The 27,826-nt window shown below is 47.6% G+C and overlaps 1 protein-coding gene across 3 annotated transcripts in view; it reads right to left on the bottom strand.

The window, feature by feature from the left end:
- PDE1C (phosphodiesterase 1C) overlaps positions 1-16,576 on the bottom strand; it is a 213,801-nt gene extending 197,225 nt beyond the window's left edge. For all 3 annotated transcript variants that reach the window (XR_005456432.1, XM_038768036.1, XM_038768048.1), the window contains exon 1: positions 16,476-16,576. Coding sequence is in view for 2 of the 3 variants with exons in the window: in XM_038768036.1 (XP_038623964.1) it covers positions 16,476-16,576 (101 nt within the window). In the remaining variant the exon portion in view is untranslated. The remainder of the gene's footprint in view (positions 1-16,475) is intronic.
- Between the last annotated feature and the right edge of the window lie 11,250 nt (positions 16,577-27,826).

Here is a 27,826-nt window from a genome sequence, read left to right as displayed (position 1 = left end):
AGATTGACGGCTTTTATAGGCTCCATTTTCACCATGAAAGAGGATGGGAGGGAGAAAAGTCAGCACTTTACTGCCCTTTTATTCATTCGATCGGATTTATAGAGTGCTTACTGTGTGGCGAGCACTGTACTAAGTGCTTGGGAGAGTATGGGCAGGGGATGTAACTGTTTATGTGCTTGGCACATAGTATTGTACTCTCCTAATCACTTAGTTCTGTGCTCTGCACACCGTAAGCACTCAATAAATAGGGTTGAATGAATGAATATAATACAACAATAAACAGAGACATTCACTGCTCACAAGGAGCTTACTTTTATGTCTCCCAGCTCTTCCCACAGACTAATTTTCCAGTGGGACCCAGGGAGTTCAAAAGCAGCTTCTGCAGTCAGGAGATTGGACTCAGCCCTGTCTCACCGACTTAGGCTATGTGCCAAGCACTGTGCACGATTCAATTCTTTTACAACCTCCTTCCCTCCGCTTATCTTTCCAAGGGGTGATTGTTCCTCTTGTCAACTGTAGACTGTGAGCTCTTTGGGTCAAAAGGTCCTGGTTCTGCTATCTGTCTGCTGTTTGACCTCGGGCAAGTCACTTCACTCCTCTGGGCCTCAGTTTTCTCTTCCAGCACTTAGTACAGTGCTTGGCACATAATTAAGCGCTTAAAAAATACTATCATTACTATTTGTAAAACGGGGATTAAAACTTTGAGCCCCTGTGGTACAGGGACTGTATCCAAACTGATTACCTTGTATCTACCCAAATGCTTAGACCAGTGCTTGGCACATAGTAAGCGCTCAACAAACAGCATATTTAAAAAAAACCTCCCTGACTGTTCTCAGTCACACCTATCGGCTTAAACTGAGTGTTGGGAATGGCCAATGGGTAAAGCTTTCTTCATCAGAAATGATCTGGACAAGGATAGTGGCCTGAGGGAAAGCACCAGGAGACAAGCGGGGAGAGGAAGAGAAACTGGAAAGGGAGGGAGGAAACTGAGAATTTATTGACTCAATCGGTTTAAAGGAAGATCATTTTAAAGCACTTTATCATCTTGCCTCCTCCTACCTCATCTCACTACACTCCAACCACAACCCAGCCGGCACATTTTGCTCCTCTATTGCTGACCTTCTCACTACACCTCCATCTAGTCTATCTTGCTGCTGACCTCTCGCCCACGTCCTGCCTCTGGCCTAGAACGCCTTCCCTTCTCACACCTGACAGACAATTACCCTCTCCCACTTCAAAGTCATATTGAAGATCCATCTCCTCCAACAGGCCTTCCCTGACTAAACCCTGCTTTCCTCCTCTCCCACTCCCTTCTGCGTCACACTGCCTAGCTCCCTTTATTCATCCCCCCTCCCAGCCCCACAGCACTTATGTCCAGATCTGTCATTTATTTATTTATATTGCTGTCTATCTCCCCACTCTAGATTGTAAACTCACTGTGGGCAGGGAATGTGTCTGCTTATTGTTACACTGTACTCTCCCAAGTGCTTAGTACAGTGCTCTGCACGCAATAAAGGCTCAATAAATATGACAATGAATGAATGAAGATAGGGAAGCGAGGCTGGGATTTTCGGAAAGCTTGTTTGGAATGGACTGGCTGAAGAGTGGGGCTTGGGATGATGCCAAACTCCTTGGAGTCACAGGGATTTGAAGACTGGCCAGTTTCTGAGGGACTGGTGTGTGTGATAGAGAACAGCTGCCATGTTAAAGTCAGCCCATCTTCTAGCTCGTAAAGCGATGCAATAAAGCACAATTCCTTCTACTTTCTGGGAGGAATATCCTGAACTGAACAATCGAAGAATCAATGGCATTTATAGAGCACTTACTGTGTGCAGAACACTGGGTGAAGCGCTTGAGACACTCCAACAGAGTGGGTAGATACAGTCCCTGCCCATGACCACCTTAGAGTCTGGAGCGGGAGTCAAATATTAATAAAATAAATGCTGTACTAGTCAGTTACTCAGTTGCAATTATTGAACACTTATAGTGTACAGAGCACTGTACTAAGTGCTTGGGAGAGTACAATAGAATAATGGACACACAAGTTCCCTGACCACAGTGAGCTTTCACTCTACAGCAAGTGTCCACTCTGCTGGTGATTGTGGAGGCAGAGCCAGGCTCTCTCTGGGAGAAACAGCATGATCAGGAGAACTAGGTTCTAATCCTGCCTCGGCAACTTGCCTGCTGTGTGACCTTGGGCACATCGCTTCACTTCTCTGGGTCTCTGTTTCCTCACCATTAAAAGGGGGAAGCAGCATGGCCTAGTGGTAGAGCACGGGTCTGGGAAGAACCTGGGTTACAACCCCGGCTCAGCCGTTTGTCTGATGGGTGACTTCAGGCAAGTCACTTCCCTTCTCTGTGCCTCAGTTGTCTCATCTGCACAATGGGGATTAAGACTGTGAGCCCTATGTTGAATAGGAACTGTGTCCAACCCAAATACTCTGTATCTACTCCAGCGCTTAGTACAGTGCCTGGCACAATGCTTAACAAATAGCACAATTATTATTATCATTAGTATTAACACCTATTCTCGTGTTAGACAGGGACTGTGTCTGATCTAATTGTTTTGTGTCTGCCTCAGGTCATGGTTCATAGAAGGCACTTAACAGATATCACAATGTTCGTTATTGTTAGTAATATTATTAGGCTGAGCAAGGCCAAACTGGTGTATTATGAACTGGCACTTTTGAGAAAAATGAATGACTGTAGCCAGAGGATGAAGAGGCACAGAAACAGGAAGCAGCATGGCCTAGTGGAAAGAACATGGGCCTGGGAATCGGAGAACCTGGGATCGAATCCCAGGTCCGCCATGTGCCTGCTGTGTGGCCGTGGGCAACTTCCTTCACTTCTCTGTGCCTCAGTTCCCTCATCTGCAAAAATGGGGATTCGATACCTGTTCTCCCTCCTACTTTCTGTGAGTCCGATGTGGGGACCTGATTATTTTGGTATCTACCCCACCGTGTAGTACAGTGCTAGGCACATAGTAAGCACTTAAGAAATGACCACAGTCACAGTCTTCTAGACTGTGAGCCCATTGTTGGGTAGGGACCGTCTCTATATGTTGCCAAATTGTACTTCCCAAGCACTTAGTACAGTGCTCTGCACACAGTAAGCGCTCAATAAATACGATTGAATGAATGAATGAATGACCACAATCATACAGCGGGGGAGCCATGCTTATGTTCCCATTCAGAAAGAACGCACGAGTTCTATGTGGATGTTGCATAGCAATAATAATAATTGTGGTATTTTTTAAGCGCTTACTGTATGCCAGGCACTGCACTAAGTGCTGGGGTGGATACAAGCAATTCAGGTTGGACACAGTCCCTGCCCCATGTGGGGCTCACAGTCTCAATCCCCATTTTACAGATGAGGTAACAGAGGCCAGGAGAAGAGAAGTGACTTTCCTAAAGTCACACAGCAGACAAGTGGCAGAGCCGGAATTAGAACCCATGACAGGCAGCGTCAGGTGGAGAATGCGGACAGCAAGGCACACCTCCAGCCCAGAGAAAGCTTCTCTGTCCTCTCCCTTGGTGACCACGCCAATGAAACCAAAGGATGTCCGGCTTCGCCCCCGCCAGATTGAATTAAGAAACCCCAGATGCGTAATATCTTATTCCCTTCCGACTTGAAGAAACAGAAGCCCGGGGGTTTGGCAGGAGGCTGGGTAGGACAGAGATGTTGGAAGAGACCCCTGGAGTCACAGTTCAGAGACAGCTGTTCCGTTTCATAACCCGGTCTACCGCAGAGAGAGGGGATAACAAAACCCAATCTGGCTGTTTAGCGTGGACCTAATATCCTGACTGGACAAATAGGAATTGGTTTCAGTTTTTTTCCTATGGTCCTAGGCAATGTCTGCATAGTGGTTAATGAGAACCAAGTGGCTTTTTTCTTTCTTTCTGTTCTTTGTTAAAGAGAAGCTGCGATGCCTAGTGGATAGAACACGGGCCTGGTAGTCTGAAGACCTGGCTTCTAATCCTGACTCCCCCATTTGTCTGCTGTGTGACCTGGGGCAAATCACTTCACTTCTCCCGGCCTCGGTGTCCTCATCTATAAAATGGTGATAAAGACTGGGGGCCCCAGGTGGGCCAGGGACTGTGTCCAATCCAATTAGCTTGTATCTATCTGGCGCTTAGTACAGTGCCTGGCACATAGAAAGCACTTAGCAAATACAAATTTAAATAAAGTGCTTTTAAGATGATTAATCATTAACAGGGCCTGAACTACCATAGTGTTATGCCTGTCCTTTGACAATAATACCAAAGGGCGAAACTTTTCACAAAATACACCAGTTCTTATTAGTTGCCAGTTAGGGAAGCCACCAGCTTCAGCGCAACATGAGAAAGTGTAGGTGGTGGAGGAGGTGGGGAGAAAAGGTAGTGAAAGAGTCTGGGGGAAAGAGACAAAGGAACAGGGGACTGAGAGGGAGAAGTATCAGTCTCTCCATGGTATTTACTGAGCGCTTACGGGGGTATAGCGCTTGAGAGAGAGCACAATGGAGTAGAGTAGAATAGTGTTTCAGTCTCTCCATGGTATTTACTGAGCGCTTACCAGGGGTACAGCACTTGAGAGACAGCACAATGGAGTAGAGTAGAATAGTAGAGGTCTGTCTGTCTCCCACTCTAGACCGTAAGCTCATTATGAGCAGGGAATGTGTCGGCTAATTCTGTTGTATTTTACTTCTCCCAAGAGCTTAGTACAGTGTTCTGCACATAGTAAGCACTCAATAAATACCACTGATTGATTGATTGAAGTTTTGCAGAGAGTGCAAATACACAGATCCCAGCTTGGCCACTAAACCTTCTGATTGGCCTCAACGTCACCTGACCCAGGGGATCTGGATTCTAAGCCCGATTCCATCACTTGCCTGTTGTGTGACCTTGGGCAAGTCATTTAGCTTCTCTGAGCCTCGGTTTCCTCATCTGACAAATGGGGATTCAATTCCAGCTCTCTGTACTACTTTGACTGCGAGCCCTGTGAGACAGGGATTGGGTCTGACCTTATTAACTTATACCTACCGGAGCATTCAGCACAATGCTTGGCACAGGGCAAAGACTTAAATACCATAAATATCATCACCAGAACCCTATCAACCTACCTCCCTGCCTTCCACTGCTAATCGACAGCCTCTACTGAGTACTTACTTCGTGAGGAGCACTGTACTTAGCATTTGGGAGAGTACAAAACAGGAAGTAAATCCTTTCCCTCTCTCTAACCCTTAAAAGAACCCAGATAGGAGACATGGGACACCTGGACCATGTCTTTAGACCTTTTTCTTTTATTTTAATGGCATTTGTTTAGCATTTATTATGAGCCAGGCCCTGTACTAAGTACTGGGACAGACCCAAGATAATCAGTTTGGACACAGTCCATGTCCCACCTGGGGTTCACAGTCATAATCCCCAGAGGTAACTGAGCCCCAGAGAAGTGAGGTGACTTGCCCAAGGTCACACAACAGACAAATGGCAGAGCTGGCAGGGCAAATCTGTCACTGGCTTGCTAGGGAGAATGAATTGCTCTAGCCATATGGTGATCATTTTCTGAACTGACAAGTCATTACAACTCCAACTCCTTCTGACTCCCAGGCTCCACCACTAGGAAACTCTGCTTTTCTGAGATGCTTCAGCCCAAACACTGTCAACGGATATTTCTTTTCCTTTTTATCTTGGAATCTGTTATGCACTTTTTATGTGCTGGGCCCTGAACTAAGGACTGGGAGACACGAGATAATCAGTTTGGACATAGTCCGTGTCCCATATGGGGCTCACAGTCTTAATCCCCATTTTACAGCTGAGTTAATGAGGCCCAGAGAAGCAAAGTGACTTGCCCTAGGTCATGCAGCAGACAAGTGGCAGAACTGGAATTAGAACCCAGGTCCTTCTGGTTTCCTGGCCAGGGCTCTACCCACTGGGCCACAGCTCTACCCACTGGGTCACACTGATTCTCTGTACTGCTTCAGCCCAAATACTTCCCCGAGACCCTTCTGATAACTGTCCTCCTTTCTCCAGCTAAGGGCTGGGCTGGCTATTAATATAAATCATAACCACACTGGCTGTCAGAGGACTATTAGTCAGGTAGATAAGGGTGCCGTTAGGCAATTAGTCAAGCAAGTGATTTACTCAGCAGACTTCTGGGTAATTCTGTCACTGGCTTGCTAGGGAGAATTAATTGCTCTAGCCACATGGCAATCATTTTCTGACCTGACAAGCCATTACAACTCCATTAAAACATTTCTTGATTTATTAGACTAATTTGGAGTCGGAGGCCATTAGGGTATCCGTTTGACTAGGCAGATGGAAAAGAGTTCTAATTTATATTAATGCCTATGTTCCCCTTTAGACAGTAAGCTCGTTGTAGGCAGGGAATGTGTCTACCGACTCTGTAATCATGTGCTCTCCTGAGCGCTTAGTCCAGTGCTCTGCACACAGTAAGTGCTCAGTAAATACTATTGATTGGTTGACAAGAATTAATAAGCCTCCCCTTCCCACCCCCATCCAGCCTCAGAGTTTTGCTCTCCTGACTGCTGAGTTCATCAACAGTATTTATTCAGGCAGTTATGGTCTGTTTATTGCTTTTGCATTGGTTAAAGGACAGAGAGTAGTTCTAATGGTCAAGTGAGAAAGCACTTTATTCTTATTCAGTTAACTGCTATTATAAGCCAAGCATTGTGTCAAGCACTATGGTAGATCAGATCAGACACAGTCCCTGACCCGCATTCAATCAATCATATTTATTGAGGGTTTAGGTGTGCAGAGCACTGTACTAAACACTTGGGAAGAGTACACTATAACAGAGCTAATAGATACGTTCTCTGCCTACAATGAGCTTGTAGTCTAGAGGTGAGGACAGGGAATGATATTAAAAAATTACAGATAGGGATAAAAGTGCTCTAGGGCTGAGGATGGGGTGAATAAAGGAAGCAAATACAAGTGCAAGGGTGACTCAGGAGGGAGTGGGAGAAAAGGAAATCAGTGCTGAGTTAGGGTAAGTCCTCTTGAAAGAAATGTGCTTTTAATAACGTTTAGAAGGTGGGGAGAGTGATCAACTGCTGGATAAGAAGAGGGAGGGTGTTTCAGACCAGAGGCAGGACGTGGGTTACAGGTTGGAGGGGAGATAGATGAGATTGAGGTACAGTGAGTAGAATAGCATTAGAGGAGCAAAGTGTGCGGACTGGGTTATAGTAGGAGAGCAGCAAGTTGAGGTAGGAGTGGCCTGCTTTAAAGTGAATGATGAGGAGTTTCTGCTGGATGTAGATGGGAAACCACTGGAGTTTCTTGAGGGTTGGATTTCACAGTCTAAGATGGAGGGAGAATAGATATTGAATCCCCATTTTACAATTGAGGAAACTGAGACATGAAGGAATTAAGCATCCGATGGCAAAATGGAGTGATTACGGCAAACAAAGCACTCTACTAAGCTCTTGGGAGAGTACAGTGCAACAGAGTAGGTAGACCTGTTCCCTGCCCACAAGGAGGTTACAGCCTAGAGGGGGAGACTGACACTAAAATAAATTACAGCTATGTACACAAGTGCTGGGGGGCTGAGGTCAGGCTGAATTTCAAGGGTTTAAAAGATACGGATCCAAGTGGTACGTGAGGCAGAAGGGACAGGGAGTAGGGGAAACGGGCTTCGTTGGGGAAGGCCTCTTGGAGGAGATGTGCTTATAATAAGGCTTCAAAGGTGGTCTGTCAGATATGAAACAGGAGAGAGTTCCAGGGCAGAGGGAGGATAGAGGCAAGGGGTCTGAAGTAAGATAGATGAGATCAAGCATGTAAGTTGGAGTTAAGGAGCAAAGCGTGTGGTCTGGGTTGTAGTAGAAAATCAGTGAGGCACAGTTTGTGCGGGGGTGGGGGAGGGCAAGATGATTGAGTTCTTTGAAACCAACGGTGAGGAGTTTCCGTTTGATGTGGAGGTTGATAGGCAACCACTGGAGGTTTTTGAGTGGGGAGAAGTGGATTGAACGATCTTTCAGAAAAAAAAAAATGGTCCCGGCAGCAGAGTGAAGTATGGACTGGAATGGGGAGAGACAGAAAAATGGGAGGTCAGCAAGGAAGAAGAAGCAATAATCAAGGCAGGATAGGATAAATGCTTCAATTAACATGGTAGCAGTTTGGATGGAGAGGAAAGGGCACATTTTAGTGATATTGTGAAGGTGGAACTGACAGGATTCCGTGACAAATTTACAGGCCTGTGAGACAGGGAGGATGGTGGCCCTGTCTATAGTAATAGGAAAGACAGGGGACAGGGTTAGGATGGGAAGATGAGGAGTTCTGTTTTGGACATGTTAAGTTTGAGGTGTCGGCAGGACATCTAAGTAGAGATGTCCTGAACGCAGGAGGAAATACGAGACTGGAGAGAAGGACAAAGATCAGGGCTAGAGGTGTAGATTTGGGAATCAACTACAGAGAGATGGTGGCTGAAGCCATGGGAGTGAAAGAGTTCTCCAAGGGAGTGGGTGGAGACGGAGAATAGAAGGGGACCCAGAACTGAGCCTTGAGGGATCCCCATAGTTAGGAGGCGGGAGGCAGAAGAGGAGCCCGAGAAAGACTCTGAGGATGAGCGGCCAGAGAGACAGGAGGAGAACCAGGAGAGGACAGTGTCAGTGAAGACGAGGAGGAATAATGTTTCCAGGAGAAGGGGGTGCACCAGTTTTCAATCCATCTGAAAGGTCGAGGAGGATTAGGATGGAATAGAGGCTGATTAGGCAAGAAAGAGAGCATTGGTGACCTCAGACAGGGCTGTTTCTGTGGAGCCAAGGGGGCAGAAGCCAGATTGGAGGGGGATAGGAAGAGAATTGGAGGAGAGGAATTCGAAATGGCAGGTGTAGACAACACACTCAAGGAGTTTGGAGAGGAATGCTAGAAGGGAGGGTTTGGTTTTTTTTAGGATGGGGAGACATGAGCATGTTTGAAAGCAGTGAAGCCACTGGAGAGTGAACAGTTGAATATGGCAGTTGGGGAAGAGAGGTGGCAAGTGTTTTGATAAGATTCGACGGGGTGGGGTCACAGGCGCAGGTGGAAGGGGTAGATTTTGAGAGGAGGAAGGAGATCTTTTGAGATACTGCTGGGAAATCTGAAAGAATCAAATAGGAGGCAGGAGGAGGGAGGGATTGGAAAGGAGCGAGGGAGATTTTAGGGAGATCGCACTTGGTTTCAATTTTATCAATAAAATATGTGGCCAGGTCATTAGGGGCAAGAGATGGGGAGGCTGGAGGAGGGAGTTAAACATCTGAAACAACTGGTGAGGGTAATGGAAAGAGGAGTCATCCACGATGGAGAAATAATGTTGCCAGGAGGAGGAGAGAGCAGAGTTTAAGCAGGTGAGGATAAGTCTTATACGGACGAGGTTGGCCTGATGTCTGGATTTCTGCCAGCAGCGATCCACAGCTCGTGCACAGGAGCAGAGGAAGCAGACTGAGGAGGGGATTGAGGAGTGGGAGTTGGTGATAGAAGAAAAGCGGTAGGGTTGAGGGAGTTGAATTTGGCCGGGAGGACGGTGTTGAGGGTGTCAATCTGTCCATCAAGAGAAGGTGGTCTGGGTATGGAGACCAAATGGAACAAGACAATTTTAGAGAAGTGGAGCAGTTAAGTGATTTGCCCAAGGTCACACAGCGGACAAGAGTCAGAGTCAGGATTAGAATCTAGATCCCCTCTTTCCCAGGACTGTGCTCTTTCCACTAGGCCATGCTACATCATATACTGATATACGTACCTTCTAGCTTATCCAAGAAACTCAGAGTGAACTTCAAAAAAAATTTTTTGCCTTTAATAGGTCAGGAATATAAGCCCTTATTATGTGCCAAACACTGTAATAAGCACTCCTCTAGACGGTGAGCTCACTGTGGGCAGGGAATGTGTCTTTGTTGTTCTACTGTACTCTCCCAAGCCCTTAATACAGTGTTTTGCACACAGTAAGCGCTCAATAAATATGACTGAATGAATGAATGGTGTGCAAGATCATCAGGATGGGCACAGTTCCTGTCCCACATAAGTCTCACAGTCTAAGCAGGAGGTCATAAGATTGAATCCCCATTTTACAGATGAGGAAATGGAGGCACAGAGCAGGTTAGTGACTTACCCAAGGTCACTCAGAAGATAAGTGGCAGAGCCGCGATAAGATCCCAGGTCCTTCTGGCTCCCAGGCCCATGTTCTAACCATTAGATCATGCTGCTTCCCTCCGTGCTCAATGAGTACCATGGATGGATTGATTGATCTTTGTGGGTGCTAATTCGGACTTAGCTTTCTGTTGTCTGAACTGCTCTCTCTCTCTCTCTCTCTCTCTCTCTCTCTGTCTCTCTCTCTCTCTCGGTTTTTTACATTTGCTTAAGGCAGCGGGTGTCTCACTCCTTGAATTTACTAAATATAACTCCTGACTTTTGCTGCTTCTCTAAGACTTAATGAAACAGAGGGTTGGGGAAACGCTTAATTCTTCAGATCGATGGACAGAAGGGAGGAAGGAGGGGTGGGGAGGGTTCAAATCAACTAGTTGCAGCTTATGGGGTACCAAATTAGCGGGCAGGGGTATTGTATATCAGCTTTGGCTGGTACTCTGCCATGACGGGGAACTTGTCTACCAACGCTGCTATGCTGTACTCTCCCAAGCACTTAGCACAGTGCTCTGCACACAGTAAGCCCTCGATAAACACCACTGTTGGACTGACTAGAGGGGTTGTCATTTTCTAGGACCGAAGGAAGTTTACACCAGTGGCATTTGCTCAGGGCCAGTCCGGAGAGAGGAGAACTGGATGCCCTCAGGAAAGACATCCCTCAGAAGTACTTTCACCATCATCACCGCTATGTATTGAGCACTTACTATGTGCAGAGTACTGTACTAACCACTTGGGAGAGTACGACACAATAGAGTTGGCAGACACGCTCCCTGCCCGCAATCAGCTGACAGTCTAGAGAGGGAGGCAGACATTAACATAAAGAGAAGCAGCACGGCTTAGTGGATAGAGCACGGGCCAGGGAGTCAGATGGCCACGGGTCCTAATCCCGCCTCCACCTTTTGTCTGCTGCGTGACCCTGGGCAAGTCACTTCACTTCTCAGTGCCTCAGTTCCCTCATCTGTATGGTGGGAATTGAGACTGTGAGCCCCACGTGGGTCAGGGATTTTATCCCAACTGATTTGCTTGCATCCACCCCAGTGCTTAGTACAGCGCATGTCACGTAGTAAGTGTTTAACAAATACTCTTATTGTCATTATTTTAATAATTTCAGGCCTCGGCACTAATTCCACCTTGGGCGATCCCATCCTTCCCAATCCCAAATCTTCCTGTCAGTTTCAACAGGACGATCTTCTCCCCCTCTCTCTACCCTCCCTTCTGAGATCCCATCAGGAGCTCTTCTGTTTCACAGCTGGACAGCCACTGGATGACACTCCTTTACAACTCCGGATCGAATTGTGTCAAATGCCTGGGAATCTCCCGTCTCCACAATCTGGTCTGGGAGAATATTATTTTGGGAAACCCCAAAGTGTCCGATTAGCACCCCGATCTAAATGCATATTGGGAAGGGGAGGGAGGAGCGAGGAAGACAGGTTTCACAAGCTTAATTTTAAAATCATCTTCGAGTTGAAGCTTTTGACTTCAAGTGTCACCATCCGGATGATTATTCTAGGCTCATTAAAGAGAGATGCACTCATTGAAAGTCTAGGGAGCAATTCGCTCTGTGGGGGCCGGCCTGAAAGAACCAGCCCTCTAAGGCAACAGAGGAACCTGATCGGTCAGCTAAGGGTGGCTCAAAGGCACAAATCTCTCATCCCTGGGAAGCCCGGGGGGGAAACCGAGGCACAATGTTGCTTCTTGGCTCCTGGCTAAGCATGCTGGGTGAGACGTGGATCTTTGGGAGAGGGACCCCCTATAGGGAACAGAAGGTTGCCGGTGGTAGTTTGAGTCTGTGACCCCCCTGAGTCTGTGATCCCCTCTATTCTCAAATTATAATGATTATGGCATTTGTTCAGTGCTCACTAAGTGCCAGGCACTGTATTAAGTGCTGGGGTGCATAGAAGCCCAGTTGGTTTGGACACAGTCCCCGTCCCCGGTGGGGCTCACAGTCTCAATCCCCATTTTCCAGGTGAGGGAACTGAGGCCCAGAGAAGTGGAGTGACTTGCCCAAGTTTGCATGGCAGACAAGTAGCAGAGTCAGGATTAGAACCCAGGTCCTTCTGACTCCCAGGCACAGGCTCTAGCCGCTGCGCCATTCTGCTTCTACAAATGAGTTGACTGTCTCCCCTTGGGAAAGCAGATTGCTTTGAATGGCTGCCAGTTTAGATGGACGACCAAGCCAGCTGCTCCATCTAGTCACCGGAGGGCTTGTGCACATCAGATGCTCGGCAGCATCGTGGGCCAGGAATGTGTCTGTTTATTGCTGTATCGTCCTCTCCCAAGTGCTTAGTACAGTGCTCTGCACACAGTAAGTGAACCAGAAATACAAATGAGAATGAACGAACAACCCCCTAACGAAACACATCCCTCCTTTCTGCCTCCCTTCCAAGTCCTTTTATCGAAAAGGAACCCGATCGTTAGCACCGTTAGCACCGGGAGTGTCCCTCTGAGCCATGACAGGTTGACAAAGCTGCTTTTTTCTTTCCCCACTTTCTTTAAAAAAAAATGCTGATTTAGTCTGGGCTGGAAAAGGGACCTTTTGGCAGAGGGAATGGGATTAGTTTAGAGAGAGGGAGGCTCGTAGAAAAGGGGAAACTTTGGAGGGAGGAGCAGAAACCCACTTCCATCCGCCTGCAGATGGGCAGGTGGCACCGAGCCCAGAGAACAGATCGGGGTGCAAAGCACGGCCCCCAAACAGGGCCCAGCTCCGACCCCGGCAAAATCAACTAGTTCTTTTCCCCCACCTCATGAACTAAAGACCCTCAGAATTCCCAGAGCTCCGTGGCTCGGATCCAGGGGATGGGACAAGGAGAGATCGATCCATCAGGAGGAAGAAAGAGATTGTTTCCTGCCTGGTTTTTTTCTACACCCCAGCCGGTACACCCCGCTCCTTCTGTACCTCGATCTCATCCATTTCGCCGCCGACCACTTGCCCACCTCCTGCCTCTGGCCTGGAATGCCCTCCCCACCTTCCTATCCGACAGAGGATCCCTCTCCCCACCTTCAAAGCCTTATTAAAAGCACATCTCCTCCAAGACGCCCTCCCTGACTAAGCCCTCCTTTCCCTCACACTCTCTCTCTCTTTCTGGGACACTTATATGAACTTGGGTCTGTCCCCTTTAAGCACTTGCTAACCACTCCCTTCTCAGCCCCCTCAGTGTTCATGTACAAATCCATATTTATTTTAATGCCCGTCTTCCCTTGCAGACTGTAAGCTCCTTGTGGGATGGTAAAGTGTACCAACTCTGCTATACTATATGCATTCAATCATATTTATTGAGCGCTTACTGTGTACAGAGCACTGTGCTAAGCGCCTTTAATACAGGGCTCTACAGTAAGTACTCGGTAAATAGCACTGATTGACTGCTTTCCTGTTCCCCTCCTGTGGACAGAGATAGTGCCTACCACCTCTGCTGTGCTCTCTCGAATGCTTAGTACAGTGCCCTGCTCACAGTAAGCGCTCAATATATACCACTGACTGAAAAATCGGCTCCTGGGAAAAACCTCAAAATCGAGCTGCGGAGTCTTCTGAGAGAGATTCATTAGTTCAATCGTATTTATTGAGCGCTTTACTGTGTGCAGAGCATGGGCTTGGGAGTCAGAGGATGTGGGTTCTAATACCGGCTCTGCCACTTGTCTACTGTGTAACCCTGGGCAAATCACTTCACTTCTCATTACCTCATCTCTAAAATGGGGATTAAGACGGTGAGACAACCTGATCACCTTGTATCCCCCCCAGCGCTTAGAACAGTGCTTGGCACATAGTAAGCGCTTAACAAATACCATTATTATTATTATTATTATTATTATTATTATTATTATTATTATTATTATTAATTTCTGAACGCTTCCCGGGTGCGAAGCACTATACTAAGAGCTTGGGAGAGTGCAATGCAATACCAACAATAACAATATGGGATTTGAAAGAAGCTTCTTCCAACAGGCGCTGAATAAGTGGACTGTACTGGGTGCTTCCCGGGTGCCAAGCACTGGACTAAGAGCTTGGGTACAATACAATAACAACAATAACAATATGGGATTCGAAAGAAGCTTCCTCCAACAGGCGCTGAATGGATGGACTGTACTGAGCACTTCCCGGGTGCAGAGCATTTATTCATTCAATCGTATTTGAGTGCTTACTGTGCATGGAGCACTGGACTAAAGGTTGGGGAGTGTGCATGAAAAGCCAAGCAGCTCTCCGGCCTTCCCCGTGGGGGATTGGAGGGGCTCCGGAAAGTTTGGGGTTGGGGTCCACGCCCTCCCCTCCCATTCATTCATTCATTCATTCAATCACATTTATTGAGCGCTTACTGTGTGCAGAGCACTGGACGAAGCATTTGGGAAGTACAAGTTGGCAACATATAGAGACGGTCCCTACCCAAGAGCGGGCTCACAGTCTAGAAGGGGGAGACAGACAACAAAACAAAACATATTAACAAAATAAAATAAATAGAATGAATATGTACAAGTAAAATAGAGTAATAAATATGTACAAACATAAATACATATTCATTCATTCAATCATATTTATTGAACGCTTACTGTGTGCAGAGCACTGGACTAAGCACTTTGGAAGTGCAAGTTGGCAACATATAGAGACGGTCCCTACCCAACAGCGGGCTCACAGTCTAGAAGGGGGAGACAGACAACAAAATAAAACGTATCAACAAAATAAAATAAGTAGAATAGTAAATATGTACAAGTAAAATAAATAAGTAGAATAATACATATTTACAAACATATATACATATTCATTCATATGTTGCCAACTTGTACTTCCCAAGCGCTTAGTCCAGTGCTCTGCACCCAGTCAGCACTCAATAAATACTATTGAATCCAATCACATTTATTGAGCACTTACTGTGTGCAGAGCACTGGACTAAGCACTTGGGAAGTACAAGTTGGCAACCGTATTTATTGAGCGCTTACTGTGTGCAGAGCACTGGAGTAAGCACTTGGGAAGTACAAGTTGACAACATATAGAGTCGGTCCCTACTCAAGAGCGGGCTCACAGTCTAGAAGGGGGAGACAGACGACAGAACAAAGCGTATCAACAAAATAAAATAAATAGAATAAATATGTACAAGTAAAATGGAGTAATAAACATGTACAAATATATACATATTCATTCATTCATTCGTATTTATTGAGCGCTTACTGTGTGAGGAGCACTGGACTAAGCGCTTGAGAAGTACAAGTTGGCAACATATAGAGACAGTCCTTATCAAGAGCGGGAACCCTTCTAGTCCGTGAGCCCGCTGTTGGGTAGGGACCGTCTCTATATGGTGCCAACTTGTACTTCCCAAGCGCTTAGTACAGTGTTCTGCACACAGTAAGCGCTCAATAAATACGATCGAATGAATGAATGAATAGAAGGGGGAGACAGACAACAAAACATATTAACAAAATAAAATCAGTAGAATAAATATGTACAAGTAAAATAAAGAGTAATAAATATGTACAAAGACTGTGAGCCCCCTTTTAGACTGTGAGCCCACTGTTGGGTAGGGACTGTCTCTATATGTTGCCAACTTGTACTTCCCAAGCGCTTAGTACAGTGCTCTGCACACAGTAAGCGCTCAATAAATACGACTGAATGAATGAATAGAAGGGGGAGACAGACAACAAAACACATTAACAAAATAAAATCAATAGAATATGTACAAGCAAAATAAAGAGTAATAAATATGTACAAAGACTGTGAGCCCCGTTTTAGACTGTGAGCCCGCTGTTGGGTAGGGACCGTCTCTATATGTTGCCAACTTGTACTTCCCAAGCGCTTAGTCCAGTGCTCTGCACACAGTAAGCGCTCAATAAATACGATTGAATGAATGAATGAATAGAAGGGGGAGACAGACAACAAAACGTATTAACAAAATAAAATCAATAGAATAAGTATGTACAAGTAAAATAAAGAGTAATAAATATGTACAAAGACTGTGAGCCCACTGTTGGGTAGGGACCGTCTCTATATGTTGCCAACTTGTACTTCCCAAGCGCTTAGTCCAGTGCTCTGCACACAGTAGGCGCTCAATAAATACGATTGAATGAATGAATGAATAGAAGGGGGAGACAGACAACAAAACGTATTAACAAAATAAAATCAATAGAATAAGTATGTACAAGTAAAATAAAGAGTAGTAAATATGTACAAAGACTGTAAGCCCACTGTTGGGTAGGGACCGTCTCTATAGGTTGCCAACTTGTACTTCCCAAGCGCTTAGTCCAGTGCTCTGCACACAGTAAGCGCTCAATAGATACGATTGACGATGATACAGGTGCTGTGGGGAGGGGAAGGAGGTGGGAGAGAGGAAGGAAGGGGCTCAGTCTCCCCGTCTCTTTGGGGGGGGTTGGGGGCGTCGTACTCACAGTCCTCTTAGACGCAGCCAAATCTTCTCGATCTGCTCCGGCTGCAGGTATTTCAGAGAGTTGCTCTCGAATTCCTCGATCTCCTTGGTGGGGGACTCCATGGCCGGAGGGCGGCGAGCCGGAGGGCGGGCACGGGGGGTCCCGGCGGGGGGTTGGGGGGGGGGAAGGGGGTCGCTCCAAACCCGTCTATGCCCGGGCTCGGGGGGCGCTGGGCTGGACGCCCACCATGGTCCGGGGGAACAGCGTGTCGGGGAGCGGGGGAGCGTGTGCGGGTCCGGGCGGGATGGAGAGGGTGGGAGCGCGTGTCTGTGTGTGTGTGTCTGTGTGTGTGTGTGTGTGTGTTTGTGCAGCGCCGCGGGCTGACAGCAGCGCGGGTCCCGCCGGAGCCCGCCCCCTCCCGGGGACACGCCCCCTCCGTGGACACGCCCATCACGGGACAGGCCCACCCAGGACCACGCCCCATCCTTTGGCCACGCCCCAAATGACCACGCCCCCGTGTCGCGCCCAATCGGACGCCACGCCCTCCGTGACCACGCCCCTCCGTGACCACGCCCCCTCCGATGTCGCGGCCGGTCGGGTGTCACTCCCCTCCTTGGCCCCGCCTCCTCCGTGACCACGCCCGATCCAATGCCACGCCAATACCACATCATCATCATCAATCGTATTTATTGAGCGCTTACTAAGCGCTTGGGAAGTACAAATTGGCAACATATAGAGACAGTCCCTACCCAACAGTGGGCTCGCAGTCTAAAAGATGTCTGCTGTGTGACCTTGGGCAAGTCACTTAACTTCTCGGAGCCTCAGTTCCCTCATCTGTAAAATGGGGCTGATGGCTGTGAGCCCCACGTGGGACAACCTGATCACCTTGTATCCCCCCCCCCAGCGCTTAGAACAGTGCTTTGCACATAGTGAGGGCTTAACAAATGCCATCATCATCAATAAGAGACCACACCGCCTAAATGGCCACGCCCCTCCGCGACCACGCCCCCTCCCGTGTTTCGCGCCCAGCCAAAGCCATGCCCCTCCTTGGCCACGCCCCTCCCGTGTCGCGCCCAACCATAAGCCACGCCCCTCCGTAGTCACGCCCTCTAAATGGCCACACCGCCCATGACCACGCCCCTACCGCGGTTCGCGCAGTTCGGAGCCACGCCCCTCCGTGGTCATGCCCGTATATGGCCACGCCCCGTAATGGCCACGCCCCTCAATGGCCACGCCTCCTTTCGTGGATCGCCCAATCCAAAGCCACGCCCCTCGAAGCACGCGCACGAGGGCCAATCGCGACGCCCCGCCCATTAGCAACGCCCCGCCCCCTAACGACGCCCCGCCCCCTCCATCACCTCGCCCCTCATAATAATAATAATAATGGCATTTATTAAGTACTTACTATGTGCAAAGCACTGTTCTAAGCGCTGGGGAGGTTACTAGGTGATCAGCTTGTCCCACGGGGGGCTCACAGTCTTAATCCACATTTTACAGATGAGGTCACTGAGGCAAACAGAATAATAATAATAATGATGGTATCAAGCACTTATTATGTGCAGAGCACTGTTCTAAGCGCTGGGGAGGTTACAAGGTGATCAGGTTGTCCCACGGGGGGGCTCACAGTCTTAATCCTCATTTTACTATGCGGTCACTGAGGCACAGAGACGTGAAGTGACTTGCCCAAAGTCACACAGCTGACAAGTGGCGGAGCCGGGATTTGAACCCATGACCTCTGACTCCAAAGCCCGTGCTCTTTCCACTGAGCCACGCTGTCATAAGAACAGTAATTCTGGTACTCATTCATTCATTCATTCATTCATTCAATCGAATTTATTGAGCGCCTACTGTGCGCAGAGCATTGTACTAAGCGCTTGGGAAGTACAAGTCGGCAACGTATAGAGACAGTCCCTACCCAACAACGGGCTCACAGTCTAGGAGGGGGAGACAGACAACAAAACCAAACCTGTGGACAGTTGTCAAAATCTTCGGAACAAATAGAATTAAAGATATATGCCCATCATTACCAAAATAAATAGAATAGTAAATATGTACAAGTAAATTAAATAGAGTAATAAATCTGTACAAATATATATGCAAGTGCTGTGGGGAGGGGAAGGAGGTAGGGCAGAGGGCGGGAATGGAGAGGAGGAGAGGGAAAGGGGGCTCAATCTGGGAAGGCCTCCTAGAGGAGGTAAGCTCTACTTGCTTAAGCGCTTACTATGTGCCAAGCACTGGTCTAAGTGGTGGGGTGGATATAAGGTAATCGGGTTGGACAGAGTCCCTGTCCCTCGTGGGGTTCACAGTCTTCATCCCCATTTTACAAATGAGGGAACTGAGGCACAGAAAAGTGAAGTGACTTGCCGAAGGTCACACAGCAGACATAATGATGGTATTTGTTAAACCATGTGCCAAACAATGTTTCAAGCACTGGGGTAGATGCAAGGTGATCAGGTTGTCCCACGTGGGGCTCACAGTCTTCATCCCCATTTTACAGATGAGGGAACTGAGACACAGAGAAGTGAAGTGACTTGCCCAAGGTCATACAACAGACATAATAATGATGGTATTTGTTAAACCATGTGCCAAACACTATTCCTAGCCCTGGGGTAGATACACTTAGAACAGTGCTTTGCACATAGTAAGCGCTTAATAAATGCTATTTAAAAAGAAAGGCAATCAGGTTGTCCCACATGGGGCTCACAGTCTTCATCCCCCTCCCCCTTCTCTCCCTCTTCCCCCTCCGCCTTACCTCCTTCCCCTCCCCACAGCACCTGTATATATGTATATATGTTTGTAGATATTTATTACTCTTTTTTATTTATTTTACTTGTACATATTTATTCTATTTATTTTATTTTGTTAATATGTTTTGTTTTGTTGTCTGTCTCCCCCTTCTAGACTGTGAGCCCACTGTTGGGTAGGGACCGTCTCTATATGTTGCCAACATGTACTTCCCAAGCACTTAGTACAGTGCTCTGCACACAGTAAGCGCTCAATAAATACAATTGAATGAATGAATGAATCCCCATTTTACAAATGAGGGAACTGAGGCACAGAGATGTAAAGTGACTTGCCCAAAGTCACACTGCTGATAAGTGGTGGAGCTGGGATTAGAACCCACAACCTCTGACTCCAAGCCCCTGTTCTTTCCACTAGGCCATGCTGCTTCTCTGTCGTCCTGGCCTTCACCCCACCCACCCTCCTCTTCCCCCTGACCCCCGGCAGAGGAAGCCAGCCGGCTGCCACCCTGCCAGCTCACGACAGGCCTCACTGCCCCACTTCATTCATTTAATCATATTTATTAAGCGCTTACTGTGTGCAGAGCGTTTTACTAAGCACTTGGGACAGTAGAAACAATAAACAGTGACAATCCCTACTCACAGCAATCTCACAATCTAGAGGATGAGCTCTGTCTAATTCTCGCATAGGCTGCGCTTAACCATCATCATAACCCTCCTAACCCAGCCCCATTTCTATCCCAGAATGCTTCCTTCTTCTACCTTCTCACACAACAACAGCAACAGGATTTAGCCCCATCACACTCCTGTCCGTATCTATAACATTTATTTTTATCGATGTCTCTCTCCCTCGCTCTTGACTGTAAGCTCATTGTGGGCAGGGGAGGTGAGTGACAGCACAGGATATTCAAAGTCCCCAGGGCTTCCTCCCTCACAAAACATCAGCCTCCACCCAAGGTCATGGCTGAGGTCAGAGGTCACACAGCAGGCCAGGTCCTGGGGAGGAGAGTCGGGAGGGTAATGGACTGATAGCAATAGTAATAATAATATTAATAATAATAAGAACTGGGGAATTATTTAAGTGCTTACATGCTCTAGTAGATACAGCACAGGCCTGGGATTCAAGGACATGGGTTCTAATCCTGGTTCTCCCACTTGTTTGCTGTGTGACCTTGGCCAAGTCACTTCACTTCTTTATGCCTCAGTTACTTCATCTGTAAAATGGGGATTGAGACTGTGAGCCCCATGTGGGGCAGGGAATGTGTCCAACCCAATTTTCTGCATCCACCCCAGGGCTTAGAACAGTGCGTGGCACTTAGTAAGCACTTAACAAATACCAGAATTATTATTATTATTATTATGTGCCAGGCACTGTCCTAAGCGCTGCAGTGGATCCAAGCAAATTGGGTTAGAAACAGTGCCTGTCCCATGCGGGGCTCACAGTCTCAATTTCCATTTTCCAGAAGAGGTCCCTGAGGCCCAGAGAAATGAAGTGACTGGCCCAAGGCCACACAGCAGACAAGTGGCCGAGCCGGGATTAGAACCCACAACCTTCTGATTCCCAGGCACCAGGCTCTATCACTTACACCCTTCCGCTTCTCCCAAGCCGACAGTCGGGGACCACCATTGGGAGGAAACTTGGGTCCCCTTCTCTCCTCGCGTGTCGGCTGCGGTGAACCAGCACTCCCAGGCCTTACGGGCTGAGTGTGTCAAGTGACATCCGGTGTCCTCGGCCACGTTAGTCCACACACCCCCGGCCACCAACCCCAGGTGGCTTTTTCCATCAAACTGTCCCACGAGCTGAGTTTTCTGTGGAGTCGGGGGTGCTTCGGACTTGGAAAGATACGGACTTTCCAGGAACCGGAGGGAGGGGGAGAGGGGGAGGAAGGTCATAAACTGGAGACTGTTACTCCAACTTCCTGTCTGATGGCATCACTGCCCCAGTGGCTTTGGGTCAGCTTCAGGGGCCTCGGTTTCCTGAGGTAACGGGAGTTTCACAATAAAAGACAGAAACGACCTTTCGCTCCAGCTAAACAGTAAGGAGGGCTAAGAAAGCAAGAGGGGAACCCTCGGAAAAGAATCAATCAGTCCAGAAAGAATCATCAGAGCGAGGAACGGAATCCACACCAACTCCGTGACCTATTGTCGAGTAATAGTTATAGTACTTGATAAAGTACTTATAATCCATTCATTCAATCGTATTTATTGAGCGCTTACTGTGTGCAGAGCACTGTACTAAGTGCTTGGGAAGTACAAGTTTGCAACATATAGAGACGGTCCCTACCCAACAGCGGGCTCACAGTCTAGAAGCCTTGTTCTAAGGGCTGGGGTAGGTAAAAGTTAATCAGATTGGACCCATTCCCTGGCCCACGTGGGACTCACACTCTTCATCCTCATTTTACAGATGAAGGAACTGAGGCCTAAAGAAGTGAAGTGACTTGCCCAAGGTCACCCAGCAGAAATGTGGAGGAGCCAGGATTAGAACCCAGGTCCTTCTAACTACCAGGCCCTGGCTCTGTCCACTAAGCCATTCATCAATCAACCAATCGTATTTATTGAGCGCTTACGGTGTGCAGAGCACTGTACTAAGCGCTTGGGAAGTACAAGTCGGGAACGTATAGAGACGGTCCCTACCCAACAACGGGCTCACAGTCTAGAAGGGGGAGACGGACAACAAAACAAAACATGTTGACAGGTGTCAAGTCGTCAGAACAAATAGAATGAAAGATAGATGCACATCAGTAACAAAATAAATAGAATAGTAAATATGTACAAGTAAAATAAATAGAGTAATTAATCTGTACAAACATATATATATAGGTGCTGTGGGGAGGGGAAGGAGGTAGGGCGGGGGGGATGGGGACGAGGAGAGGAAAAAGCGGGCTCAGTCTGGGAAGGCCTCTTGGAGGAGGTGAGCTCTCAACAGGGCTTTGAAGGGAGGAAGAGAGCTAGCTTGGCGGATTTGCGGAGGGAGGGCATGCAAGGCCACGGGGAGGATGTGGGCCAGGGATGGGCCAGGGGTCGGCGGCGGGACAGGCGAGAACGAGGTACAGTGAGGAGGTTAGCGGCAGAGGAGCGGAGGGTGCGGGCTGGGCTGGAGAAGGAGAGAAGCGAGTGGTTAACCGGTATTCCCTCTGAAACACTGCTGGGGCATACAGTACCCCAGACGAGATCTAAGCTCCCCGAGATTACCGGGGGGCAAAGCTTGCTGAGGCACAGAGAAGCTAAGTGACCTGACCAAGGTCACCCAGCAGGCAAGCGGCGGAGCCGGGATTAGAACCCAGAACCCTTGCCCGTGCTTAGTCCTCTAGGCCATGCTGCTTCTGAACCCTTATGTACCCATCCATCTGGAATTTATTTTAATGCTCGTTTACCCTTCCACTCTGTAAACTACTTGTGGCCAGAGGGCACCTATACCTACTCTTTTGTATTTTGTATTTTCCTCTCCTGAGCACTTAGTACAATGCTCTGCACACAGTAAGTGCTCAGTAAATATGATGGATTGATAATGATAACAGTGATTAATTAATTTAATATGGTCCTTGTAAAGCACTTACTAGGTGTCAGGCATTGTTTTAAGCAGTGGGGTAGATACGAGATAATCGGGTTGGACATAGTCCTTGTCCCACAGGGGAATCACAGTCTAAGGAGGGCGTATGATTTAATTCCCATTTTACAGATGAGGTAACGGAGGCTCAGAGAAGTGAAGTGACTTGCTCAAGGTCACAAAGGAGACAAGTGGCAGAGTCAGGATTAGAACCCAGGTCCTCTGACTCCCAGGCCTGGGCCATTTCCATTAGGTCACACTGCTTTTAAGAGCACTTTTTAAAGCAGGTTTGTCCCTACGTAGTCTTAAACCCATTTCAATGGAAGCATTTTACGTATAATGAAATACGGTCCAAAAGAGTATTAAAAATGAGAGTCAGTTTCCCTGTAAACTGTGATGCCTTTCAGATATCTGCCCCTCCCTGGGGTCTGATTTTATGGTCACTAATCTGGGAGGGGGAGGGCATGCGTTAGCTTTTTTATCACCTCTAAAAACAAACCATTGTCTATTGAGACCTGTCCATTGCATGATAACCGTAGGGAGTCAGGATGGCAGAAGAGACAGTCATATCTTCTGATATTGATATTAGTTCTGGATGGTGATGGTGTTTGTTAAGCACTTACTATGTGCTGAGCACTGTTCTAAGTACTAGCACTGTCCTAAGCGTTGGATGTGAAAGTTCTCTCTGAAACTTACACATCAATCTACCTAGCTGCTTCTACCGCCCAGCACTGAAATATGTTTGGTTTACCATTGCAATATTGGTAAATCTGGGGCCTCCCAAAACTTCAGGAATTTTTTTACAGTATTTGTTAAGCACTTACTATGTGCCAGGCACTGTACTAAGTGCTGGGGTCGATACAAGCTAAGCGGGCTGGACACAATCCATGTCACACATGGGGCTCACAGTCTTAATCCCCATTTTACAGACAAAGTTACTGGGCACAGAGACGTTAAGCAGCGACATGCCCAAGGTCACACAGCAGACCAGTGGCGGGGCCAGGATTAGAACCCAGGCCTTCTGACTCTAAAGCCCGTGCACCCTCCACTATGCCATGCTGTTTTTCATGTCCATGTCAACAAGGCTGTAGAAACACAGAAGGATTTTATTTTGCCATTTGTGACCAATGGGTGGTTAGAGTGAAAATTTCCCAAAGCTTTCTTGATGATGATACTTCCCAAGTGCTTAGTATGGTGCTCTGCACACAGTAAGCGCTCAATAAATACGATTGAATGAATGAATGATGATGATGGCATTTATTAAGCGCTTACTATGTGCAAAGCATTTTTCTAAGCAGTGGGGAGGTTACAAGGTGATCAGGTTGTCCTCCGGGGAGCTCACAACCTTAATCCCCATTTTCCAGATGAGGTAACTGAGGCCCAGAGAAGTTAAGTGACTTGCCCAAAGTCACACAGCTGACAATTGGTAGAGCCGGAATTTGAACCCATGACCTCTGACTCCAAAGCCCGGGCTCTTTCCACGGAACCACACTGCTTCTCCCCTGTTAGATTGTTACCTCCCTGTACTCAATCAATCAATGGTATTTATTGAATGTTTATTGTGTACAGAGCACTGTACTTAGCATTCGGGAGAATATTATACAACAGAGTAGCTAGTTGTCTGTCTCCCCCTTCTAGACTGTGAGCCTGCTACTGGGTAGGGACCGTCTCTATATGTTACCAACTTGTACTTCCCAAGCGCTTAGTACAGTGCTCTGCACACTGTAAGCGCTCAATAAATATGATTGAATGAATGAATGAATGAGTAAATACAATCGAATGAATGAATGAATAAACCACAGGGAGTTCGCAGACTAGAAGGGGAGGCATACAACAATATAAATTACGAATTTTTTAAAAAATTTAAATCGTATTTATTGAGCGCTTACTATGTGCAGAGCACTGTACTAAGCGCTTGGGAAGTACAGATTGGCATCACATAGAGACAGTCCCTACCCAACAGTGGGCTCACAGTCTAAAAGGGGGAGACAGAGAACAGAACCAAACATACCAACAAAATAAAATAGGATAGAAATGTACAAGTAAAATAAATAAATAAATAAATAGAGTAATAAATATGTACAACCATATATACATATATACAGGTGCTATGGGGAAGGGAAGGAGGTAAGATGGGGGGATGGAGAGGGGGACGAGGGGGAGAGGAAGGAAGGGGCTCAGTCTGGGAAGGCCTCCTGGAGGAGGTGAGCTCTCTGCAGGGCCTTGAAGGGAGGAAGAGAGCTAGCTTGGCGGAGGGGCAGAGGGAGGGCATTCCAGGCCCGGGGGATGACGTGGGCCGGGGGTCGACGGCGGGACAGGCGAGAACGAGGTACAGTGAGGAGATTAGCGGTGGAGGAGCGGAGGTTGCGGGCTGGGCAGTAGAAGGAGAGAAGGGAGGTGAGGTAGGAGGGGGGCGAGGTGATGGAGAGCCTTGAAGCTGAGGGTGAGGAGTGGCCATGAGTGAAGCATAAATATTAGAGTGTTTAAGAGGAACATACCGAAGTGCCTAGGCCACACACAAAGGAGAGTTTAGTTAGGGAAGGCCTTTAGGAGGAGGTGTGAACATGGGGAGAAAGGTGGTTCGGGCCAGAGGAAGGATGTGGGCAAGGGGTCGACAGTGAGAAAGACGAGATGGAGGTACAGTGAGAAGGTTGGTGGGGTTAAGTTACAGTAGGAGATCAGCAAAGTTATGTAGGAGGGAGAGAATTTTAAAGCCAATGGTGAGGAGTCTTTGTTTGATGCAGGGGTTGGGGGGCAACCGCTAGAGGGTCTTAAGGAGTGGGGAGACGTGGACTGAATGTTTTTGTAGAAAAAATGATCCAGGCCGCAGAGTGAAGTATGGACTGGAGAGGGGAGAGACAGGAGGCTGGGAGGTCAGCAAGGAGACCGATGCAGTCATTGAGGAAGGTTAGGATAAGTGCTTGGATCAGTGTGGTAGCGGTTTGGGTGGTCTCGTCGAGGTTTAGTACAGTGCTCTGCATCCAGTAAGTGCTCCATAAATTTGATTGATGGATTAAAGCTCAAATGGGGCTGAATTGCATTGCACCTTGCATTGTATTCTCAGCGGCAGCTCACCAGAAAACACCCCACACACGTGACTCCGGAACAGAGCTCACTTGTTTGGAAATGTAATTCCAACTTAAGCTTCCTTAATCTTCCTGTAACACACAAATCCGCCCTGGACGCAGGGATCTTCTCAGCGGCAGCCTGCCCTTGGGACCCAAACGGCAACCTCTCCGATGATGAGGTCATGGCCTTTGGTCAATGTCTTGCCACGGAGAGAGCAGAGGCTGCTGTGACCCCAGTGAAGCCCAGGACAATTCCCCTCGTTGTCATTATGATTATCAGGGTATTTAATAATTATGGCACTGTTCTAAGCACTGGGGTAGATATCAGTTAATCAGGTTGGACGCAGTCCCTGTCCCCCATGGAGCTCACACTCTTCATCCCCATTTTACAGATGAGGGAACTGAGACCCAGAGAAGTGAAGTGACTTGTCCAAGGTCACAGAGCAGACATGGTAGAACCGGGATTGGAACCCAGGTACTTCTGATTCCGAAGCTCATGCTCTATTCACGAAGTCACGCTGCTTTGTGGTACTTGTTGAGGGCTTACTGTGTGTCAAGCATTGTTCTAAGTAATGGGGTAGATATGAATTCACTAGTTTGGAGACAGTCCCTGTCCCACATGGGGCTCACAGTCCAAACAGGGGGGAGGATGGGTAGTGGATCCCCATTTTACAATTGGGGAAACTGAGGCCCAGAGAAGTGAAGTGCCAGTCACACATCAGACAAGTGGTGCCTCATCAATCAATCAATGGTATTCATTGAATGCTTACTATGTACATGGCACCCTTCTGAGTGCTTGGAAGGGTACAGTCCAACAAAATGAGCAGACACGTTTCCTGCCCGTACCAAGCTTACAGTCTAGAGGGGGAAACAGACATTAAGATGAACAATAAAAAAATAAATGTCTGTAAAATGGGGATTAAGACTGTGAGCCCCATGTGGGACATGGACTGTGTCCAACCTGATTAACTTGTATATACACCAGCACATAGTATGGTGCTTGGAAACATAAAAAGCGCTGAGCAAATACCATAAAAAAAGAAAGGAGGTGGAAAGGGATTGAGCAATTATCTAAGGGGCTGTAAATGATATGTTCCTCTAACTTCTTCAAGCAGATTCCCACAGGTGACATCAGATTTAAAGGCTGGAATTCTTTCTGGATCTGATCAAACTGCTCCCAAGAGCCTGATAATCACGCAGTGCTCTCTCATCACACAATTTTCATTCATTCAGTTGTATTTATTGGGCGTTTACTGTGTGCAGAGCACTATACTAAGCACTTGGGAGAGAACAATTCGATAAATAGACACATTCCCTGCCCATAACGAGCTTACTTGCTTTGGGTTCCTGGAGGGTGAGAAACCTGAGTAATTTTTATCTACCCCAGCACTTAGTTCAGTGCCTTGCACCTAGTAAGTGTTTAACAATTTTTTTTTTTTTTTAAAGGAGCAGAAAGTCAGGGGTGTCGTGTGGGTTGTCTCTAAGTACAATGCAGGGGGAAGATGAAGTGCTCAATAAATCCCACTTATGGCATGATAGTCTTGAGGGTGTCTGTCCATGAGAGGAGCCATTACATGGTTCCTCCCTGTGTCCTGGTGACCCTGACATGGACAGAGACCCCTGACCCAGAAATTGGGCCCCTTGTGGCCCATTTTATCATTCTGGAGCTACTTCCCAAACTGGTGTGGTTCACTCCAGATGCAGAGGCTGAAACCTTGAACGCGAGACCCTGCTGCCCGTCGGCCACGCCTGAAAATTCGCCTCCGAATTTGGGTCCCGTGATCCTCTGCTCGACTTGTTTGCATCCACCCAGTGCTTAGTACAGTGCCTAGCACATAGTAAGTCCTTAGCAAGTACCACAGTTGTTATTTTTATTAACCAACAAGTACGATGAGAAGCAGTGTGGCCTAGTGGAAAGAGCATGGGTTGGAAGTCTGAAGTAGCTGGGCTCTAATCATGGCTCCGCCACCTGTCTGCCGTGTGGTTTTGGTGAGTCGCTTAAATACTCTGGGCCTC

The sequence above is a fragment of the Tachyglossus aculeatus genome, chromosome 2 (assembly GCF_015852505.1).
Source record: "Tachyglossus aculeatus isolate mTacAcu1 chromosome 2, mTacAcu1.pri, whole genome shotgun sequence".
Lineage (NCBI taxonomy): Eukaryota > Metazoa > Chordata > Mammalia > Monotremata > Tachyglossidae > Tachyglossus > Tachyglossus aculeatus.
The sequence above is the reverse complement of the archived record's forward strand: the minus strand, read 5'-3'. Positions and strand labels throughout refer to the sequence as shown.